The sequence below is a fragment of the Cariama cristata genome, unplaced genomic scaffold (assembly GCF_000690535.1).
Source record: "Cariama cristata isolate BGI_N322 unplaced genomic scaffold, ASM69053v1 scaffold8210, whole genome shotgun sequence".
In the NCBI taxonomy this organism is placed as follows: Eukaryota; Metazoa; Chordata; class Aves; order Cariamiformes; family Cariamidae; genus Cariama; species Cariama cristata.
Genome location: NW_009592893.1, coordinates 239 through 23947, shown reverse-complemented (window position 1 = coordinate 23947; position 23709 = coordinate 239). Strand labels below are relative to the sequence as shown.

Here is a 23709-nt window from a genome sequence, read left to right as displayed (position 1 = left end):
CCTGCAGTTTGACAACTGCATGTTCATCATGTGAGATAAAAGAAAGTCAGTTCCTAGGTCCCATTTATAAGCCCTCCCTGTGCCTTGCACCCTCTGAAAGGCCAGACATGTTAGTCTAAGTACAAAAAAAGTCGGTGGCACAGCAGAGTAAGAGACTCACTCATTGAGAAGAGCAGCTCGCATTGTACACATTTTTCCTGGCTTGTTATCATCTGGATCATACCACTCTTTGGCATTAAATCTCTCGGGAGGGATTTCTACGGTGCAGTTTTTGCCTTCCTCCAGGACCTTCCAGAAATTGTCAACTCCATCACCTGTTGTACAAAGGTTTTAAAAGAGATTAAATTAGGTGCTCGCCCTCCCCATGCAGACTCAGAAATGCACACTCAGTTACAAGGAACTCCCATGTATAAATCTAGGTTGCTCAAGCAGAATCACCAGAGAAAGAAAGGATCGCTCTTCAGTGAGAGGAAAATGGAAAGGTGTAACTGGTCCCTTCACTACTCACCTAAAAGCAAAGGAACACCACAAAATCCTTAACCTTCTGCTGTCCCCATTTCCCTACCATGTCACTGCATCTACTATATACATGTATCATGTCCTTAATGACCACATGGGTATGATGGGGTCTTTCTGTACCTGAACAGCACCACTCCTTAGGCAGTTCCATTGGCAGCAAAAGGTCATCTCTGGACATTAGCTCTTTGAAGACAGACTGAGCTTACAAATAGCAGGGAAGTGCCAGAGGCATCATCCTTTGGCCCTAACACTAGAAGGCCATCTAAATCAAACATAAAAGTATGTGTATACTCAACACTGACAGAGTCCAACACCTCACTACTGGACTGTGAGGGACCCTGTCTGTACTGGTTGCAATCCAGAGCTCCAGCTCCAGGTGCTAAGGATATGTCTTGGCCCTCTTCTTAGCCCTGAAACCAATTAACATGGCATCCACACAGTGGGCCGCATTTCTCCTCCTCCCAGCTTCCACTTTCCCCAACATACGTAGTGGCTGCACCCACGCTCACTCTGCAAACAGTCCCTCGGAGGTGCTGACCTGTGGCATGCCCAAGCACTGACCGTGAGAGCTCTAACTGAGGTGGGCCAGCGCCAGGCTGGAGCCTGTGCTAGCAGTCAGCAACAATGATCGCAGGACAGCATTCCCACCTAAGCCTTCCCGTGGTTAGTCCATCGCCATAGGGACAGCCTCAAACACTAGCCAGACACAGGGTACTTTAACAGCTCCCATCACTCAACGGTTCTTTTGAGGCAAGTTCAGAAATGCAGTTCTGAGCATGCACAGTGCAGGATCAGGACACGTGTTCCCTTACTGCATGGTGAGGTAATTAAGAACAACGGTTCTGAAGAGAGTCTCTTTACTAGCATGCCTGAACCAACCAATGGCTTGTACGAAATTAGTATTTAATGCTCAGGCAAGAGACTGCTGTTACGTATTTACTAGCAATTTACTAGATTCAGAACCATTCATGTTTCCTCGCAGCTAGCTGTGGGCCACATAGTTATCGCTGTACCACATATACCTATTGAATCTTGGACAAAGTGAAGGCAGGAACTGGAATGTGGTGAGGGCAAGAAAGAAAACAAGGAAAGGGAGAGACTAGGATGGTTACCTTTAGGGCTGAATGACAACTTGCAAGGACAGAACTGTATTCCACTCCCTGGATTATTTGTGGATTTTTGAAATCTGTATCTATCTAATGTAAAGAGTATGGACAGTCTGACGGCAGCAGCCAGAACCTAGAAATCTCTCATAGCTATCTAAATGTCTCCAACCATCTAATCTCAGTCAACTGTCTAATCTCAAAATATGAAATCAACTCTCACTTTCAGAGGGCCTAATTGTAGCTAAGATGGTAAATATGAGACTACCATAATACAGGCTGCTATCTTTTATTACAGTAGGCAATATCAGTTCTTTACTGAAGTCAGCTTCCCATCTTGTACAAGAGGCAGTATTTAGGTGTGTATTTGTAAGAGGCAGAATCTGACTAGAGACAGAGCTGTATTTATCTAGTTCTGCTCTCTTCTAGGACCTTTCAAAGTGAATACTGTAATAAAGCAGGAAGCTTTCTTTTAGGAAGATCCAACCTATTTATATTACAGGCGGAGCTGGTGGTATTGACAGGCCCTCAATCTGCCCTGTCCCTATGGATGCACAGTCCTGCAACAATGCACAATCATCCAGCCAGTGCACTTGCAGAAAGCTCAAATCATCCCAGACCCATCCAGTTCATTTGTGTGTTTCACGTGTGCAGCTCAGTGCCCTGCGCACAGCCAGCACTGCAGGTCTGTCTGTCAGTGGACAAATTTGAACCAATTAGTTTCCACCACAGGATGATCTTTGAAAAAGAACCTACAAGTAGCAAAGCAATGAATTCTGCAAAAGTAAGGGAGGAACATGCTGTTTTCCTCCACCTCAGCATTAACGAGTGACTGCACTTTTCAATGTTCACTCAGCAGCCTGCTTTGCTTTTGCCCAACACTTACCTCCAGGAAAGTTGCATCCTATTCCCACAATAGCAATTTCATCTTCAGTCTCCATCTTCCTCTCCTGGGCTGCACAATACAGGTGTAAGTGTCAGCCAGCTCAAACAATTATGCATTTATCGTTAAATAAATGTTAGATTAAAAGGTGAACTTCCCACAAACGCACATACTTGTTCAAAGCTTGATTAATCTTGAATGATCTGTTACCGGTTGTGATGAGAAATGACACTCCTCACAGGTGACAGCTATTTTTCTTGTCATCTCTACTTTTAGAGGGCAATCCCTGACTAATTCCCCAGATTCCCCCACTGACAGACACTTCCTTCTTACTGTTAACCTCCACTATTCCTGTCACCAGTTGATCTGCTCTTCAGCCTCTCCCTAGATCAGTCCTGCTTCACTTCTTGCTTACAGAAGTGAATTGTGCATTGACCGAGGCATGCTTTCAGCTCTATCATCTCTATTCTATTCACAAAGCAGATCTCCCAAGCAGACTCTGCAAATTACCAGTTAAAATCAGACCACCTAAACAGGCAATAGACAATCAAGTAGCTGAAGGAAAAAAAGATGTGTCTTCCACACACTGGAAAAGTGCCTGGAAAGAAAAACCTTATTCAGAGCTCTGCTTTACTGGATCCCAAGGCTCCCTAGCTTTTGTCTAAAACAGTTTCCTCTGTAGTCAGAAGTTAACCCCTGTAGACCACACTCAAAGACACCACTAGCTACAAGATCTCTCTCTTCCTGACAATGTGCAGCCTCCAGGTAGCCCCACTACAGCCATACGAATAACTGGCCTTTCAGATAATTTGCAGCTTCCCAGGGAAAGCTTTTTGTTGTGAAGCAACTCAAAATAAAATGTGAATTTTTTCAACAAATTAGATGACAAAAAAAAAAATGTTTGAGATCAAATTAAATACTGCAATATAGAATTTAAAGGTTAGAATTTAAAGATTTTTTTCCCTTCATTCTGGGAAGGGAACTTGTGAGATAAAAATCAGTTCAAGTCAATTATTTAGAACTCAAAAACCCTTCAGTCCTCCTGGACTTGCTTCAACCTACAAAGAGGAGAAGATTCATGTTGAAAGGGATTTTGGGGGATTCTTGGCAGTGGTGATAGATTCTCATCTCAGTGATACCACAGTAGGTCCCAAAGAGCCCTTCTCAGTTATTGACTGATGGCAGTGAAGCAGAGATGAGGCTGTTTTACAGCCCCACACATCATTCATAGTTACCATTTCTTGGAGGTTTGCTTTGAAACATGGAATTAAAAACAACTGCTCAGATTCACACTTTGAAAAATTTACTTCTCAGTTCCAATAACTAAGACAGAGAAAGTTAAGAAGCCACCTAGCAAAAAAATAAGGAGACCAGAATCTGGCTTTCTAGGAGTAAATTCTATTTTACCAATAATACAAATTCTAAAATGCTACAAAAATTGTTTTCTTTTAGTTCTTTCAAAATTGTCTATGATTTCTATGGTTTTTCTATTTTAATTTCATTGCTAACCTAAAGCTGCAAAGCCCAACAGAGATACTCTTATCACAAAGGTATTTTTAAGCATTGTTCCTAAGCTAGCATTTAAATAGCATACAATAGAAAAATAAGGACCTTCCAATTATAACAGAAAATATATCTTTGGCATTTACAGAGTTATTCAGTGAGCTATGTAACTCTTACCTTATATCATCCCAGTATGGCGTACTAATACGCTAAGTCTTTGGAAGTCACTTATATAGGATTCTGTGAGGTTTCTTACTCAAATACGCATGCCAAAATGTGGTGAAAATGTTAACGCCTTTCAAAGGGAAAAAAGCAAATGAGTCATATGATTAGTCAGTGGCCCTGAGTAAAGTTCAAAACTACTTCCCTGAAGTAGTAAACTCTTGATGAAATCAGGTTCTACACCAGGACAAGAGGAAAATCTCTAGCTTATCTAACTTCTTACAGGCAGCAAAACAATAAATGGGATTTATCTTGCCATGAAAAATTTCATGATCTTAAGAATACGATTTAAAAGACTCTTTAAAGACTTTAAAGTAACAACTCAGTTTGGTTTGCCCTTAATATCAACAAATTTGAACTAGCATTTAAAGCCTCATCTATTTGTTGGAGGCAGCATTTGTGAAAACTAAGCACAAACTCTCTATAAACTTAAAACCTGAGTTTCACGTTTGATTCCACAGCTGCATTCTTTCACTGAGCAGGAGCGTTTAAATATGTAAGCACAAAAAGCCTTGTCAAAAGACAAATATTCCAAAAATATTTCTGAGTCCACCAGGACATTAAAAGCAATATTGAGCTTTCCTTCTAAAAACCACCATCTTCTTAAAAGCAAAACAGTAGAATATCCAGAAGAAACCTCTGAAGGGATCAAGTCCACTAGTCTCTGCTAGATGCCTTTTTAACTCTCCCTCATCTGATTTCACCCCAACCACCCAAACTCATCTTCTCTTCTGACTTTGTAATGGAAACAGAGTCTTGGATGAGCCAGGAGAGTTCATATATGGTTAACATTTTTGACCTAACTCTTTCAAAAAAAGACAGCAAAAAACCACTGTGCCGAGAAGAAACAATTTATACTGTGACTGAATAGCTTTGTAACCTACTCTGAAAAGTTCAAATTCTGCTCTCCACAGCTGTAAATCTCTACCACTTACTTTTCTGAATTCTGAGGTTATTGGGAGTTATTTAATGATTTCTTTAACTAAATTAACCCACCTCCCTCATGTCATTACTAGGTTGATGCACAAGATGGCTAGTCTGAAGCTGACTTGAGAATCCCATATTTTACATGTGTCTAAAGAGTACTCTTGTCAGTGCTGGCACCATCAATATCCCCTGGCAGAGCAGAATGTGTGTTCATCAAGTGAACTACAAACGCACTGTGGAACCTTCATTACATTTGCACAATTACTATCTGAAAGCAATAAATGCTAGCCATACTCGAGTTATTGGTTAGGTATTGGAAAGAATATTGAAATGAATCCTGCACAACTGTGGCCATTAATTTCAATGCAAGTTAAACCAATCTGAACAGCAATGACCCAAACACAATATGTAAAATACAAACACCAGAGCAGTACTAATTAAGAAAGTGCTGTTAACATCATTGGGTCAAAACGTAAGACTGGTCTACAGTTACCAGTGTGTTGCCTGAGTATTGATGACTTGCAATAATCTTATCACAGCTGAAGTATATTCATAAACCCAAAGTAAAGCAATGATTGCTCAACCCTTCTGAGCAATGCCAGTAACAGAAATACGAACTAAGTATGGAAGCATATGTAGCAATAATGGATTGTCTCTACTATTATTGACATAGGAGGCCTATTTATAACCAAATTATAAGAAGTTGGTTTGTCATCAAGTTTCGTACACATTTCATCTAAATTTAAAAGTTCAAAATGGAAACGACTAAGTCCTGTCACATGGGAGGCACTATATTTGTTTTGTCTCCCATGCCATCACAGTGCCCACCTCTGAACCAAACCTTTGGTTTGTTCTATCCAAATCTATGTCTGATAATTCCAAAAGGACAAATAAAATATGTGTATGTTTCCCCAGGTTTTCAAACCAACAATTACATCCTACCAAGACTCAGATATAGGAAATTAGCTATTCATTTGCCTAGTCTTCATTATTTCAATCAAGTTTTTCCTGTCTTCTGGTGGGAAAACATGCATGAGTGAAATTCCTGTGGGACTGAATTTATTTCAGAGACAACACAGAGAGAAAGCAAAAGAGAAAGTCTTTTGAAAGGTTTTTAGTTCCAAGTAGATATCAGAACAAAAATACTTGGGGGTTCCCTGCTTCCGTCAGGACAAGATTTACTATGCAAATCATTAGAATTTGTTTCTTCACTGAAGCAGTGCTCAGACCAGCTAGGAGGTGGTGACACAAATCTCTCATTCTGCATTATCATGAAAATCTAGTAAGAAAAAGCACCGGCTCTTGAGCAAACCATTTTTTAATAAGTCAAATCTCAAAAATTAGCTTCGTACATAATGATAATTAATGGATATTTATGTGTCATTGAATGAGGGAGCAGTATTTACCTTTTTCATTCTACATCTATGAAGTTTTCCAGTACTACTGTTGTTATTGTTATAGCATTGATAATGACACCAAGCACAGCAGAGCTCTGCTATGTGAGGAGCTATACTAATTCATAGGGAGAAAACGGCCTCACCACCAAGAGTAATGTGTGTGACAACCCCTAGTTCTTTTTATTATTTTCCAGTGCTCTGCACTATGGAGCTAGCCAGGAGGAACAGAAGGAAGAGCAGTTTCTGGCCTTTAAATTATTTGTCTTGGATATTTTTTTTCCACTTTAAGAGTAATCTCATCTATGATTGCAAAGACAAGCTTTCTATGTGACAGTAAATGATGCAAAGCTGTCTGCATGAACTTGCTGAGAGCCTGAAATAATGAAGTCTCCAGGCCATGCCCCTTTCTGTCTAACTGTGGAGAGTCCAGTGCCATTGCTGATAGTTTGAACATTGACAAAAGCAGCTGTTTTCCTGATGACCAGCAGGTAGAAGAGAAGACAGGAGATCACAGTAGTATGTAGATGTTTGCCTAATTTTCCTAAAATGTGGATGAAAAGGAAAGGACAAAACACAAGAGGATTCCTCTTCATTTCCTAGAGGTGGAATCTGGAAGCTATATGCATTGTATAAACTCTGAACCTCTGAAGGTCACTGGGTTATATTAACAGACATAGTCACACTAGAACAAAAATAGCCCTTAAATTAACAAAGGTTTTGTGCATGAAATGAACTCTGTTTCTCCAGGTCAGAATAACAGTCCTATTACATATACTTTCCTCAACCATATGAAAATGATATTGTTATTAATAGTCATAATCACAGGGAATGTGAATATGAAGCACTAGAAACTGAGCAGGAAAAAGCTTAGGAAACTTTTACCTTTTGTCTTGTAGATCTGATGTTCCCCAAGTCTTGAAAGAGCAGGATCAGCATCTGACCTAAACTAAGGATACTGAAACTGAAGACATTATTCCAAGACTGTCAAAAGGAATCACAGAATGGTTGAGGTCGGAAAGGACCTCTGGAGATCCTCTGGTCCAACCCCATTGCTCAAGCAGGGACAGCTAGAGCTCCTTTCCCAGGACCGTGCGTAGATGGCTTTTTAATATCTCTGAGGAGGGAGACTCCACATCCTCCCTTCAGGTATTTATATGCATTGATAAGATCCCGCCGCGCCTTCTCTTCTCCAGTCTGAATAGTCCCAGCTCTTTCATCTTCCCCTTCTTTAAGAGATGCTACAATCCCTTAATCATCTTCATGTCCGTTCACTGGACTCTCTCCAGTATGTCCATGTCCCTCTTGTACTGGGGAGCCCAGAACTGAGCACTGCACTCCAGGTGTGGCCTCACCAGTGCTGAGGAGAGGGGAAGGATCACTTCCCTCAACCTGCTAGTAATACTTTTATCTAATGCAGCGTAAGGGCACATTGCTGGCTCATGAATAGGGCTCATCTCATTTAACCTGAGCTACTTAAATATTAGGCACATAGTCTATGCTAGCCATCTAGCTTTCTTCTTCAAAGACAACAGACAAAAAGTCTGCAGTGGGAAAATCAGAAAAATTTAGATGGTAAAGTTAGATACATCCACTTTCACTGATGAATACAGTAGAAGGATAATCTCCTTATACCTACTCAATATTCTTTTTTATATATTCAGGGATGCCATTAATTCTTTCTACCATACACTTAAACTGAGATCTGAAATAAGCTGGTTATCTAACAAAACTACCAGTTTCCTCTTCGGAATTACAGCTTCTCGGAAAGAAATACCACATCCTGTCAAAATCCCCAACTTTCTCTATTCCTGATTCATGACATTGCGTTTATTCAAGCTATTTCAAAATGTTTCCCTGACAATTCTACTATTGAGTAATAGCATCTGGTATCAACGTTTAAATTGACGTGTTGAAACTGTTATTTTTTAAAAAAATAGAACATAACTGTGCATAAATAGGTATACTTAAAAAAAAAAAAAAAGTAAAACTAGCCTTGACCCATTGGGAAAAAGTAAAACTAGCCGTGAACCATTGGGAAAAGCCATGTGCAGCCTTTACAGTAAATACAAACAAGCATTTTCACAGAATCATAGAATTATAGAATACCAGGTTGGAAGGGACCTCAAGGATCATCTGGTCCAACCTTTCTTGGCAAAAGCATGGTCTAGACAAGATGGCCCAGCACCCTGTCCAGCTGAATCTTAAAAGTGTCCAATGTTGTAGAATCCACCACCTCCCTGGGGAGATTATTCCAATGGCTGATTGTTCTCATTGTGAAAAAAATTTCTCTTCTGTCCAATCGAAATATCCCCAGGAGTTAACTTGTACCCATTACTCTTCTTCTTTTCCATGTGACTCCTTGTAAAAAGGGAGTCTCCGTCTTCTTTGTAGCCAGCCTTTAAATACTGGAACATGGTGATAAGGTCTCCCCTAAGCCTTCTTTTCTCAAGGCTGAACAAACCCAGTTCTCTCAGCCTTTCCTCATATGGCAGGCTTCCCAGTCCTTTGATCATCTTTGTGGTCCTTCTCTGGACCCTCTTCAGCTTGTCCACAACTTTTTTGCATAGCGGAGACGAAAACTGACCACAGTATTCCAGGTGTGGCCTGACAAGCGCTGAATAGAGTGGGATAATGACTTCTTTATCTCTGCTGGTGATGCCCCTGTTGATGCAACCCAGCATTCTGTTGGCTTTCTTTGCTGTAGCAGCACACTGTTCACCCATATTGAGCTGCTTGTCCACCAGGACCCCCAGGTCCCTTTCCACAGAGCTGTTCCCCAGCCAGGTAGATCCTAGCCTGTGCTGCACTCCTGGATTATGCTTTACCAGGTGCAAGACCTTACAGTTGTCCTTGTTGAACTTCATAAGTTTCTTGTTAGCCCACTCTTCCAGCCTATCCAGGTCTTCCTGCAGGGTGGTTCTCCCTGCCAAAGTGCCCATTTCCCTAGTCAGTTTGATATCATCAGCAAACTTCATCAGGGTACACTTGATCCCATCATCCAGATCACTTATGAAGATATTAAACAGCATTGGGCCTAATACTGATCCCTGGGGGACCCCACTTGTGACAGGTTGCCAGTTCGAAAAGGAGCTATTTACCACCACCCTCTGGGTGCAGCCTGTCAGCCAGTTCCTCACCCACCACACAGACCACTTGTCTAGACCATAACACATAAATTTCTCTAGGCGGAGGCTGTGGGAAACCGTATCGAAAACCTTGAAGAAATCCAGGTAGACAATGTCCACTGCTCGCCCCACATCAACCAAGCAGGTTAGTTTGTTGTAGAAGGTGATCATGTTTGTCAAGCATGGTAAAGCTTGACACATCTAACATTTGTATGAGGAAGCAGTTCTGTATGCATTCCAGGAATTTGATGGATGACATGTGAGCTGCTGTATTGTTCTGCCAATAAATGTCTGGGTAGTTGAAATCACCCATAAGAACCAGGTTCTGTTGACTCAGAGCTTGCCTAAGTGACCCAAATATTGCTTCACTGGCCTTATCATCTTGGTTTGCAGGTTGGTAGCAGATGCCTACTGTAAGATCCTCCTTGGAGATGACCCCTCTGATCTTGACCCAGAGGCATTCGATAGGGCTTCCATAATTGCTGTAGTTGACTTCTACACATTCAAGGTTCGCCTTAACATAGGGTGTGACTCCTTCTCCACTTCTTCCCTGCCTGTCATTACGAAACAGCCTATAGCCATCCATCACAATCCTCCAATCATGTGAGTTGTCCCACCATATTTCAGTTATTCCTATGATATCATAACTTTCTGACTGGGCACGGAGCTCCAGTTCCTCCTGTTTGTTCCCCAGGCTGCATGCATTCATGTATAGACACTTGAAGTGGTTGGCCTTCTGGTTCTCATCTTGGGAGACAGCTAAGGAACATTTGTTGCTGCTCTGGTTGGCACGGCTCTTCCCCATTTGGTTGCAATGGCGTGAGCGTTACTACTTTGGACCCTGCCCCTTGAGTCCTTCAGTTTAAGGCCCACCTCACCAAGTTGGCCAGCCTGCTGCCAAAGATTCCCTTGCCTCTTCTAGACAGGTGGATCCCATCCCTCCCTAATAGTCTATAGTCATCAAAGAATGTCCCATTGTCATAAAAGTCAAAACCCTCCTGACAGCACCAGCCACGAAGCCAGAAGTTGGTTTGCATTACACATCTACTTCTGGCTGCACCCTTCCTCTAACTGGTAAAATGGAAGAAAGTATTGGGCACCAATACTTTTCACCTGCACCACCAGGGCCTTGTAGTCTTCCTTGATTCTGCCCAGGTTCTGGCTCACAGTGTCATTCGTGCCCACAGGAAAGAGTAGCAATGGATAATAGTCTGTGCTCTTGACAAGTTGCAGCACCCTCACAGCAACGTCTCAGACCTCAGCTCCTGGAAGGCAGCACACCTCATGTGACTCCCTATCAGGCTGGCAGATGGGTGCCTCAGTGCCCCTTAACAGAGAATCACCCCCTATGAGCACTTGTTGTTTCTTTTTGTGGTATCCACTGAAGGAAAGAGTAGCAATGGATAATAGTCTGTGCTCTTGACAAGTTGCAGCACCCTCACAGCAACGTCTCAGACCTCAGCTCCTGGAAGGCAGCACACCTCATGTGACTCCCTATCAGGCTGGCAGATGGGTGCCTCAGTGCCCCTTAACAGAGAATCACCCCCTATGAGCACTTGTTGTTTCTTTTTGTGGTATCCACTGAGTGCTGCTGGTACAGTTTCTCCTTGCAGACCTTGCTCATGGGTGTCTACAGCTGGTAAAGCTTCATATCTGGTTTTGGTTGTAATGCTAGAGGGTGGGGACTGAAGCAGAGTCCTGCTTTTGTGGGTCACCAGGGTCCAAGGTGCCTCATTCTCTCTGGTGCCTGCCACAGAAGCATGGTTCTGAAACCACTTTTCTAATACTCTAATACCGTGCAGCCTTTTAACTGTTTCCTGCAACTCGGCCACCTGACACAACAGATCATCAACCTGTACACATCTTTTGCAGGTACTTACCTTTTCTCCAGGAGAAGGGTCTGGGCACTCACTGCAACCTACCATCTGTACTGAAGTCTTCTTCCTTACCAGTTCTGTCTGAGTGGAAGCATCAGACATTTCAAGGACTTTCTCTGTAGAAATACCGGTTTTAACTCTGAGGCGAGTTTAGGTAGAGACCTAAAGCACTTCCCTGGGCTGTGGGCGAACTGCTTCCCTTCTGTGTGAACTGCTGTGCAAACTGCTGCACCCTCTCAATCCCTGTTTACACGCCATGTTCACAGCATTGAATTATTGAACAATTAAGATTTTTAATGCAAAAATAAATTGTGTAAATTTAAATCTAGCCTGTAACCAAAACAGTAATAAGTACAACAGAAGCTCTCTATTTGACATTTAACAAGTTGTAGCCTGAGGCCTCAACTAACAGCTCAATCAACTCAAAACTGTTTCTTTAAGAAAAGCTGGATTTCTTCCTGGTTCCTATAGACCTGTTAACAGCTCTCAGCTCAAGAGCATGTATCAGCCTTTGCAGATTGGCAGGCTGTTACAGGGTTACAGACAGCAAACAAGCTTTCACAGAAACTCCATCTTTTGGCAATTCATAAGGGTCTTACACAAGTGGTGAGACAACCATATAATTCTGTTTAAATATACATATATATTACCAAAGGGAGTTTCTAACCGGCCAAATGTACAGGTTGCTTTGCTGGTCTTGTAGGCAGCAATATCATATTTCACTGTTTTAAGAAACTTCATGTACATTCACACACAAGACATGCACACACGCCCCAAACATACAGCAGCTCATGAAGTGCAAATGGCCAACGTTAGCCAACAGAGAGATAACTAAAGTCAAAGGAATTAAATAATCCACTTGCAGCATCTCAGATACACTAAGTACATGCATTCATATTTACATTTAAAAAAAGCAGTCAGTGAACATATAACTAGTCATGCAGATAAACACTCCACTGTAGAGAGACCTCTGGGACTAAGAAGTGGGCAGACTAAGAGACAGAGCTTCTCACTAATAAAAGAATTCCTAAGATGTATTATGTGTTATAGGCTCCTAGCAAAGTAAACTAAGATCCATCTCAGTCTTTTGCAGTTCAGGGTACACTTCCAGCATTTATTTATAATTCTTAACAGCACTATCTCCAACACAAGGAACAAACAGGTGAAGAACAGCCCAGGAGAAAGACTATTGATGAGTCTTCTGCTCACCTGTGGTCTTGCCTCCCTGATTTCTTGCTTCCCTGCAAGCATGACTAAAAGTGGCATGTCAACAAAAGATGTGGGAAATTTTCATAGAATCACAGAATGTTTCAGGTTGGAAGGAACCTCTGGAGATCATCTGGTTCAACTCCCCTGCTCAAGCAGGGACACCTAAAGTTAAAGCTAGTCAGCAGAGTTTTGTGGAAACAGGAAAGTTGAAGTGGGGTTCCAAAACACATTAGTAACAGGAGTAGAACAAATTTGACTTACCTAAAAAAGGCACTCCACGGTATAAATACCTGCATGCAATGACCCTTTTATTTTCTATACTCCATACTGAAATGCCAACAAAGATTATTTTGGTTTTCTGATTAAAAACATCTTAGAAAGCATGTGTTCATCTACCATTGTCAATAGGAAGACAACACAGACCGGATCCAAAAAAAGATTTCAACAGCTACCTCAGGATTTCAGTGAATGTTAGACACTTAAAAGACAAATTTAATAAATAAATAAATAATAATAATAAAAAGAAAAAAAAAAAACTTGCTTACTCAGCAGTCCTCTAATCCGGGAGGTTAACTGACAAGATTCCTCTATCTTCAATTTAAGAAGACCCCTGAACTCCTGTTGTTGTCATCTTGTTTGCACCCAAAAGTGCTGTGGGCTGAAAAAGTAAGCAACACATTCTAGACAAGACTATGAGGTTCTAGACAGACACACTAGGCACTCCTATGAATTCGAGCTGGTTTAGCAGGCCCAGAGCACACTTAATTTAACCAGCACGAGTGGGTCAGTTCAAAATACAGCACTGATGACATTCATTTAGCTTTGTTCTGGCTGACACTGGAGAATGTGACACCTATTTTCAGCCATTAGCCAGAGCTAATAAGTTGTTCTTCATAATGGGGTTCCAAGTCATCTGTCCTACAATGCTCCTCTAGGCACCAGGGAGTCACTAAGAAGGTTTTCTACTTTCTACCCTGAATTACTTTGCTATTTGAGTCAGTAACTGTTTCAGATAAAATGCCCAGTCTTGACTGGGAACCAGAATCAATCATTTCAACTTCCCAAATGAACACCCTAGCCTCTAGGCCACAGAGCCAAGCTCCTTTGTGCTCACCCTCTTGACATCCTCTTTGTTCTCCTTATGCAGCCACCCAGCTAAAGGGACTCATACCCATGCTCTACCCCTCCTGGATAGGGGCCGTAACTGTAACCAGTAAGATGCTGTCATGGTTTAATCCCAGCCAGCAACTAAGCCCCACACAGCCGCTCACTTACTCCCCTCACAGTGGAATGGCAGAGAGAATGGGAAGGGTAAAAGTGAGAAAACTTGTGGGTTGAGATAAAGACAGTTTAATAGGCAGAGAAAAAGCCGTGCATGCAAGCAAAGCAAAACAAGGCATTCATTCACCACTTCCCATCAGCAGGCAGGTATTCAGCCATTTCCAGGAAAGCAAGGCTCCATCACGTGTAACGGTTACTTGGGAAGACAAAATGTGATAACTCCGAACGTCCCCCCTTCCTTCTTCCCCCAGTTTTACATGCTGAGCATGACATCATATAGTATGGAATATCCTTTCGGTCAGTTGGGGTCAGCTGTCCCAGCTGTGTCCCCTCCCAACTCCTTGGGCACCCCCAGCCTCCTCGCTGGTGGGGTGGGGTGAGGAGCAGAAAAGGCCTTAACTCTGTGTAAGCCCTGCTCAGCAATAACTAAACATCTCTGTATTATCAGCAGTGTTTTCAGCACAAATCCAAAACATAGTCCCATACAAGCTACTATGAAGAAAATTAACTCTATCCCAGCCAAAACCAGAACAGATGCTATTGAAGAAGTTGGCATCTCTTTACCTGGTTGCTGTTCACTTCTTTTTAACTCCAGGTACATGGAAGTACTCATCTGCAGACTGGTATGCAAAACATGAGGTGATCAGTGCCACCCGGAGTTGTCATTTCCTTTTGTTTATTGGTAGGCAGGACTTCTTCCCACTTCTTAATCTCTGCATTTGTTGCTGTTCAGCCTTCTGAGGCTCCTGTCTCCTCACCCAGCTAGGGACTGTGGTCACCTACCTTTAGCTTCTGGATTCACTGCTAAAGGCTCTAAACCTATTAGCTAGGGGAGCGTCCACTAAGTCTTAAAGTGGACCTACCCACCAAATGACAGTTTATCCCTCTTTCTGGCTATAGTCTTCCTTATAAATCCACAGCTCTCTTCAGCAAGCAAGGTCAAAATGACACAGGTCCCAAAGGTTTTGTTTTACCCTTCCCTTCTCCCAGTACAATCAGTGGGGATCTACCAACAGAATTCAGACAGTGCTGAGAATATCTGGAAATTTCTGCTGTGCTGGGTGAAAAATTTTCTGCTGTGCTGGGGCCCAAAGTGCAAGGCATGATTATGTTTTTCTGTCCCACACACAGAGAAGCTGTACGTAAATAGACGGTTCTGATCAGGTACAGTTGAGGAGCAATTCCTCCAAAAATTCCCAGTTCACTGTACTAGTTTTGACTGGGATAGAGTTGAATTTCTTCATAGTAGCTTCTAAGGGCCTATGTTCTGGATTTGTGCTGAAAATAGTGCTGATAACACACTGATGTTTTAGTTGTGTTTTTTTAGCACAGTCCAGACATCTAGGTGCCTCCCTGTTTGTACATGTAGCTTGGCAGTCACCCTGAAGTGGGTGGTCAAGGGGTCTCAGGCAAAAGATGCAGCAGTTCTGCAAGTTCGACTTTTGGCTTTGCCTGTAAACATGAATCCTCTTACAGCTCAGACCTTAGCTGATGCCAGTGTTTTTCTATATAGTATACTATATAAAAGAAACGAGCTATGGCTTCCCACAGTGTCAAAAATTCACTGGCAGTTTTCTCTCCCAGTCTGTGGTGGGGCTTTCTCTGGACCAAGGCATGGTTAGGGGTGTGACAGAGGCTGGACTGAAGACAAGGACACTCTCTGCTGCATTCATAAAACACTAAGAAATCACATTATGCTGCCTTGAAGACCTGGGTCTGCCCTAAGTAAAAAAGTTTCTCTTTAAAGGTAAAATAAAGCTATACCATACTTTGGTTTACAAATTCTGTGGGGTATACCCTTCCAAAACAATCATAACATTCAGTGTTGATACAGCTAGTTCTATAGTGCAAAATGTCATAAACTTAAAATCGCCCATGACCATAATTAGAGACTTTATACCGAAGACATAAAAAATACAAGATCTTCCCCACAAGTTAGTTAATTATTTTCCCTTATTATATTGAAATATGGAGCAAAGTTCAAATAATTTTTGATTTCTTCTGAAAGCTGTATAAAAGGTTCAAAGTGTCAAGTGAAATGGCATTTCTTTACAACTTAGGTCATAAAAAATTAGCCTAAAAAGAATCATGATCTAATCTTCTGCACTCACATATTTTCCTGAATGACCAAAAAAAGAAAAAAAAAAGAAGAGAGGAACCAAAAAGCCCCTATGAACCTCCAAAATTTATTTTACTTTACAACACATTATGACATTCCAATTTCCCCAATTTTTTTTATGAAAGCAGAGAGCTGAAAAATAAAAGGTATTTAAAGAATAATATTAGCATAACGTAAAATAAAGCAAGGCAAATAAAAATTGTCATTCCTTGTTTGTAAGCTAAACGTTCCCAAGAATGGAACAGATAAGCTAGAATTTCTGAAAATTTTTCAAGAAAACAAGAAAACTTATATGAAATGCTATCTCATGGCATTCTATTTCAATTAGCATGATTCTAAAAGATCTTTGCAGTTGTGTATGGAAATTACTTTAGGCTGCAGGGACTTCTTGAAAGGACAGAAATCGTAGATATTTTCTGCTTAAGAAATACAGAGCTGTAAGAGACTGAAAGGATTAATGTATGGGGAAGCCTCAAACATTGCTGCAAAACCAAGTTCTGTTCAGCAACCAGAAGTGGGCTACCACAAGGTGGGGGCAGGCATCGCCTTGTCAGCCAACTCCCCTATTCTGTGAACTGAGATACAGCCAACTGAGATACCACGTCTGCGGCTTGCACATCAGTGCCATGAACTGCAACTGCACAGAGAAAAGGTCATACCTCAGTCACACAGAAAGAAAAAGGGAGAAGGGGCTAGATGACCACCGGAGCCCCCCAGGTACCCCAGACTCATTTCTCAAACTTTTCGAAGGAAAGATTACACATGCGCCAGTGAGGGCAAATCCCCTCCCCTGGGGCATAGCCAAGGTCTACAAAAGAAATTTCAAGGAGTCACGTGTGTGCCCACCACCTGAGGACCACAATCAGAAGAAAGAAAGATCATTGCTGCATCCGAGGGTGGTGATACACTTCCATTCTCTTTTCTTCCTCTTACATCTCTTTCTCCCCCCACGCCGCCTCCCCCCCTCCCCCCCGTTTCTGTATTTCATTCTAGGCATATAAGGATAATATTGTTAAGAGCTTGTTGTATTTCATTCCAGGTTCATAAGGGTACTATTGCTGCGAGTTTGTTGTTGTACTATAAACATAACTTTTTGCCAAGCCACTATCTGCTGTAATCTGACCAAATTTTCAGTAAATGCGTGACTTTGAACCTCTAGACTGATTGTCGTCACTCCGGATTACCATGCAGAGAATTTAAAAGTTAACCTCACCCTCACCCACCGAGTGGGACGGGACAAGAGCAGACAGTGATTTTCACTAATGCATGCTTGGAAACAATTACTCATGGAGATGAGAAACTAAAGAGTGCTGAATTTGTTGACATCTCCTCCACCTTATTTCATAAGAATTTACACACTGATTTTATTTTAAGTCTATACCCACCACCCAGACAACTAAGCATGAGTCAGAGGTGTATGAACATCCTCAACACACAACCTTGTTGTGGCAACGCCTGACCACAATAGTGGGCTAAATTAGCAAGAGTGTAGCCAGCACTTCAAGGGAAGTGATTATCAGTCAGCACTTCAAGGGAAGTGATTATCAGCCAGCACTTCAAGGGAAGTGATTATCTTCCTCCATTCAGTAAACGAGACCTCACCGGCAGTACTGTGCCCAAGGCTGGCCTCCCCAGTACAGGAGACATACCAGCTTACTGGAGTGAGACCATGAAGGACCATCATGATGGCTGGGTCCTGGAGCACACAGCGTACCAGGGCAAGAGAGCTAGATTCAGTCTGGAGAAGACCAAGGGTGGGGAGGACCTTCTTGCTGTCTTCAGCTACATGATGGGAAGGTGCAGAGAAGACAGAGACAGACTGTTCTCAGAGATGTGCTGGGAAAGGACAAGGACCAGCTGTCGCAAGTTGTATCAAGAGAAATTCCAGTAAGACATTGTCACGGACAAAAACTGTTTATTCATTCGGGGCATTTCCATGAATGTAATTTATTTGCAAAATAACAAACTATTAATTACAGATTCTGGCGTCAAAGAAGACCAAAACCAACCAACCAGCCAACCCTTAGGAAAAACACACCTGCTTCCCTTCAGACACCTCTTCCCCCCCACCCTTTTTGCTCTTCAGTCCCCTCACCACAGGCTACGCTCAGCCCCTTTGGTGTGGCAGCGGCCAGCACAGGAGACTGCGCGGTGGTTCCTTCACTGGCAGCAGCCCCTTTTGGGCTGCACCTCTCAGCTCCTGCTCAAGCAGCCCCTTGGCTCCAGGCCCTGCCGAGGCATGGTCTTCTCTCTTTCCTTCTCCTGCTCCAGCCTGTTTTTTTTTTCCTCCTTCTCCTCCTGCTCTGGCCTTGTTTCTCCTTTTGCTTGGGATTTACCACCCTTACTTTAAGACGTTTTCACAGAGCTGCCACAGACTCCCCTGAGGATGGGCTCAGCTGTGCCCTGCAGTGGGTCTGTGGGAGCCGGCTGGAACCGGCTGTGACTGGCTCAGGTCAGCCTCTGGCCTCTCCTCACAGAGGCCACCCCTGCAGCCCCACTACCAAAACCTTGACATTTATGAGGGGGAAAAAATCATGATGAAGGTAGTCAAACATTGGAACAGTTACCCAGAGGCTCTGGAGTCCCCACTCTTGGAGGTACTCCAGACTCAGCTGGACAAAGCCCTGAGCAACCTGGCCTAACACCCACACCAGCAATTCTCTGAGCAGGGTGCAGATAAGGTGAGTGCCAGAGGGCCTTTCCAACCCAAATTATTCTGTGATTCTACAAAATTGTTTGAATCACTGCCAGTCTCAATAAATGTTTGGAAGACACAGAAATACAAAGAGAGACCAGAATATGTTTGTGTCTGCACTACTGAGGACAGCCTACCCTTCAAAATAAAAAATTATTCTCACAGAGTTTGTGAGCAAAAAAGATAGGGAGGCACAGCTACAGCAGGAGAGACAGATCCTGTTCTAAGTAGAGGGAAATGGAGGCTGAGGAGGCAAACTGAAAAAAAGCATTCAAACAAAAAAGGTTGCAAAGCAGGGAGTCTCACCAGCCAGGCATACCTTGTTTCTGAATTTCAAAGCACTGTGCACAAAGTGCCACATGCTACAAAGTGCGTTTGCTCTCCCTACCCTGCTGTCTCTTGAGCTAGGAGCTGGTTCAGCCCTGGAACCATCATGACATTCAAGCCATTACAAAAGCCTTGTCTGCATCCGCAAGCCTTCCTAGGCTGTCCCTGAAGGAGATCTGGGCTGAATTCTCCTTCCTTTTCCTTGCTTCTTGCAGGGTACAAATGCCCCGGTGCTGGTCGGTGGGCCACGCTGTGGAAAAGAGAAGGTTCTCGCACCTTGGTTTCAGGGTTGGGTTGAACCCACGTCTCCTGCCCTCCTGGGAAATGGTCTGACCATGGGTGCTGTGCAACAAGGAGGCAACTCAGCCATGTGACCAGGCCATGCTTGTTTGGTTGTTGGTTGATTTCTTACAGCTGCTCTTCATTGGTTTATGTGGGCCTGAAGTGGACGATGTACCTGTGTTAGGCAGATTCTGACACCATCTACAGATGAGGCCATTGGGGATAACAGAAATTAATTGATTGTGTTTCTGTGTCCCCACAGATCTTGTCAAGAGGCAGGGATAGCACCAGCTATCTCTCTCAGCTCTCTTCTTGGCATGTCAGCTATATGTCTGCTTTGCTTGTTACCGTTTCATTAGCATTTGGAAACACAAAGAAATATGGCATTGTGAGTATTTACATATGTGGCAATATTCCCAAACTGTAATTCACTGGAACCTCACTTTGAAATGTCTCTGAGCATTTCACAGCAAAGATAATGGCAGTGCTTGTGTACAGACAATAGAACCACGTCTGCATTTTGTCACAGTCCTCATGAGGTGCTTTCAACTTGTATTTGTCAGCTATGCAAATTCACACAATGATCAGATTTTATTGCTTTCACTGTTGAGAAAAAGTCATAAGTCAGTTTAAATATCAGAGTTCAAAGAGGAAGTTCAAATTCCCTTATTTCGTATCTTCTAATCTTTTACAGTATCTGCATCCAAGTCTTACCGTTCTGTGCACACACACAATTGCCATCTGGCCTCCAAACTCCTTCTAAGCCAGTGGGAAATGCAAACTATGTGAAGTCTGCTTGAAGAGCCAATGCCCCTATTAATCACATCCCACACCCAACAACCACCAACTGCATTATGAAAGGAAGAGAACAACAGTTGCTTTCTTTGCAAAGCCTGGCAGCAAAAGGCGGCAGGATCACCTGTTTTTTTATCTACTAGATTAGCACAAAACACTTGCCCATTGAAAGGGAGATCTGTGCTCAGTGTCCTCTTCATCTTGAGTAGTCTTAGATCCAGTAAACACAACGTAACTGTCAGGAGAAAGTTTGTGCCTTCATCCACAAATAGAGAAAAAGCATGACTTGCTTGGGAGTCCTGTAGTCCAGTTCCTGGCCCTGCCCCAAGGAATATTTCCAATTTTATCCTATTAGAAATTAATATAAAATGCATGAATAGGCCAGGGAACAAGGACAAGAATCCAGATTCCTGGAGAGAAGACTGGCGCTTAGCTCCTGCTTGAAGACTACTCTGAATTTATAGTTGGTTGATCCATCTTCTCACGCCATTAAGTCAGACCCCCAAGCCTCAGAAAGAGTTAACCCAAAGGCAACTGGTACCCAGCGTACTGGGTACACTGATTGGGTAGTTTCTGCCATCAGGTCATATCCTACCTCCTGGTCATTACCAAAGCTTGTCTTCAGCTCCTGAGGAGTCAGAAATAAACTTCAGCAAATCATAGAATCATAAAATCATAGAATCATTTAGGTTGGAAAAGACCTCTAAGATTATCAAGTCCAACCATAAACCTAACAGTGCCAAGTCCACCACTAAACCACGTCCCTAAGCACCACGTCTACATGTCTTTTAAATACCTCCAGGGATTGTCACACAACCATTTCCCTGGGCAGCCTGTTCCAATGCTTGATAACTCTTTTGGTGAAGAAAATTTTCCTAATATCCCATCTAAACCTCCCCTAGCACAACTTGAAGCCATTTCCTCTTGTGAGGATCACTTCCCTAGTCCTGCTGGCCACACTATGTCTGATACAAGCCAGGATGCCATTGGCCTTCTTGGTCACCTGGGCACACTGCCGGCTCATATTCAGCTGGCTGTTGACTAACACCCCCAGGTCCTTTTCCACCAGGCAACTTTCCAGCCACTCTTCCCCAAACCTGTAGCATTGCATGGGGTTGTTGTAACGCAAGTGCAGGACCCGGCACTTGGCCTTGTTGAACCTCGTACAACTGGCCTTGGCCTTTCAATCCAGCCTGTCCAGATCCCTCTGTAGAGCTTTCCTGCCCTCAAGCAGATCACCACTTCCACCTTATTTGGTGTCATCTGCAAACTTACTGAGGGTGCACTCAATCCCCTTGCCCAGATCATTGATAAAGGTATTAAACAGAACTGGTTCCAATACCAAGCCCTGGGGAACACCACTCGTGACCTGCTGCCAGCTGGATTCCTAGAGACATGACAAGTGGTCAACTTTTATCTTCTGCTTTGTTGAGCCTAAAAAATTCAATAACCCTTTACAGCTGTTTTTTTAGTGAAAGCATTTAGCTGGACACTGTCTCTTTATGTATGCTGCAATGTCAATGGATCATCCACAACCTGGTCCACTGCCAGGTTATCTTAGAAGTCTTCTTGGTGTCTGGCTATGGGGGTAGGTGTGTCTCTGTATAGTTTATTCCCAGACACAAGTCTGTTTTTTGCTGGAGTTATCTCCACATAAGAGAGGCTATCTTTTCCAGCTGGGTAACTCTTTGACAAGAATTCATCAAGTGTCTACATGACATCCTTTCTTCTGAGGACAGATTCCTCCTACATGAAGAGCTCTTACTCTAACATGATATAAATCTGTTCAAGGAAATTGAGAACAGAACATGGGAGAAGCTATCAGTTTGGAGTCAGATTCATTCAAAAACTTAGATTTCAACGAGTTAGGAGCTACAGGAAATAGCTTCTAAGTGCCTGTCTCCCACAGAGAAATTCAGAACTTAGATGTACCTGCCTCAGAACACCTGCACACAGAAAAGGGAATCACCAGGATCCGCCCTGCGCTAAATGCTGGGCATAGTGGGAGGTGTGTAACACTGCTCAGAGACTGGCTGGCTGTTTTGTGCTCACAGGTGGCAAGCCTGTCTCCTCAGGATGAGAGAGAAGAAATACCTGCAACTTTACTTTGCAAGTACTGGCAGGAGAGGAGAGAGTTGCTTCTTTCAAAGAAGGCCAAGAAGATCTGCCTGTCTGTGATGTATTAGCTAAGCGGCGAGACACCTCTGCAGAAATGTCAAATCTGAGCTTAATGTTCTCCTCAGCCAGAGGGCATTCAATCACTGTCACTTACCAGTGTCAAGAACACCAGGCTGCAGGCTATTTTTTGGACTTGAAAAGATGCTTTCTATCATTGTTACTGCACAAAGCTCTGGTGTACCACCACACTGAGATTTTTGTGGTTTGCCCATTACAATCACTAAACCTTCTTTCAAAGCCTTTTATTTCTTCAGCTCTCACTCCCTGTTTTGTAAACTTCTCTACCGAGAGAGCAAACACAGCAAGATATACACCACCACTTTCTATGTTTTGCTCCCAGGCAGAATAACCCTTAGTGATGAAGTAAAGAGAGCGGCAGATCTGGGGGAAACAGTAGAGAAAAAGAAGTATAGGTTGCTTAATCGCTGGTCCCAAATGGGAGCTGCCTGCCGGCTCCTCTGTTATCATGGGCTGGCTGAGGTTATCCTTGGGGCACCGCACAGCCCCAGGGCCACGCTGGGCATGCAGCACAGCACAGGGTCACATGCTATGGGATCTGCTTAATTCCTCGATATGCAGTGGTCTCCTGCTCAAGATCACTACACCGTATCCCTCGCTCTTTACTTTTGCAGCCTCTTTCTTACAACATGGAAGCTAGATCTGTAGTTAATATTGCAACATCAGTCTAACTGATTCCATTATATACTGTGGAAGTCCCTTCCCTCGGCTTGTTCTCTGTTCACATACCCAAGGATCACATGAATCCTGTTTACCACAGGGAGTTCAAGCACAAGATCCCAAACACGAACTCCACAACTACTTATAATCCCAGCTCCCCACTATGTGTGGGCTTTCATGAGACAACAGTGCATAACACAGTCTTCCTACCAGCTGTGCTCTTCCCTCCTGCCATACCTCACTCTTCCTCTTGCAACAGGCCTGACACCTGACTCCCCAGTCAGTTTGTTCAGCTCATTACACACACAGAAAGTCACTTTCTTTTTGCAGGATTACAGAGTTGTGGTAAACGAGATGCCAGGCAAGTGGCTGAGCAAGAGGAAAGGGTGCAGTGAAGGCACCTGGCTGGCAGGACTCCCCATCAGTACGAGCAAGCTGCTCCAACAGCCGTCAAACGATGTGTCACCGATGGCAGCAGAGAGAGAAGAGTGGCCGCGCCTCATGCTCTTCTGTGCAAAGGGGCACTTTGTTTTGCTTCACTGCAGATCGTTTTGTAGATCCTGGCTTTTGTCATCCCCCCTGACTGGGG

The 23709-nt window shown here is 43.2% G+C and overlaps 1 protein-coding gene across 1 annotated transcript in view; it reads right to left on the bottom strand.

Annotated features, from left to right (window-relative positions):
- LOC104161747 (lovastatin diketide synthase LovF-like) overlaps positions 1-2563 on the bottom strand; it is a 13039-nt gene extending 10476 nt beyond the window's left edge. Inside the window, exons 1-2 of the mRNA XM_009700317.1 lie at positions 2509-2563; positions 161-314 (exon numbers count right to left, since the gene is read on the bottom strand). Coding sequence (XP_009698619.1) covers positions 161-314; positions 2509-2563 — 209 coding nt within the window. The remainder of the gene's footprint in view (positions 1-160; positions 315-2508) is intronic.
- Between the last annotated feature and the right edge of the window lie 21146 nt (positions 2564-23709).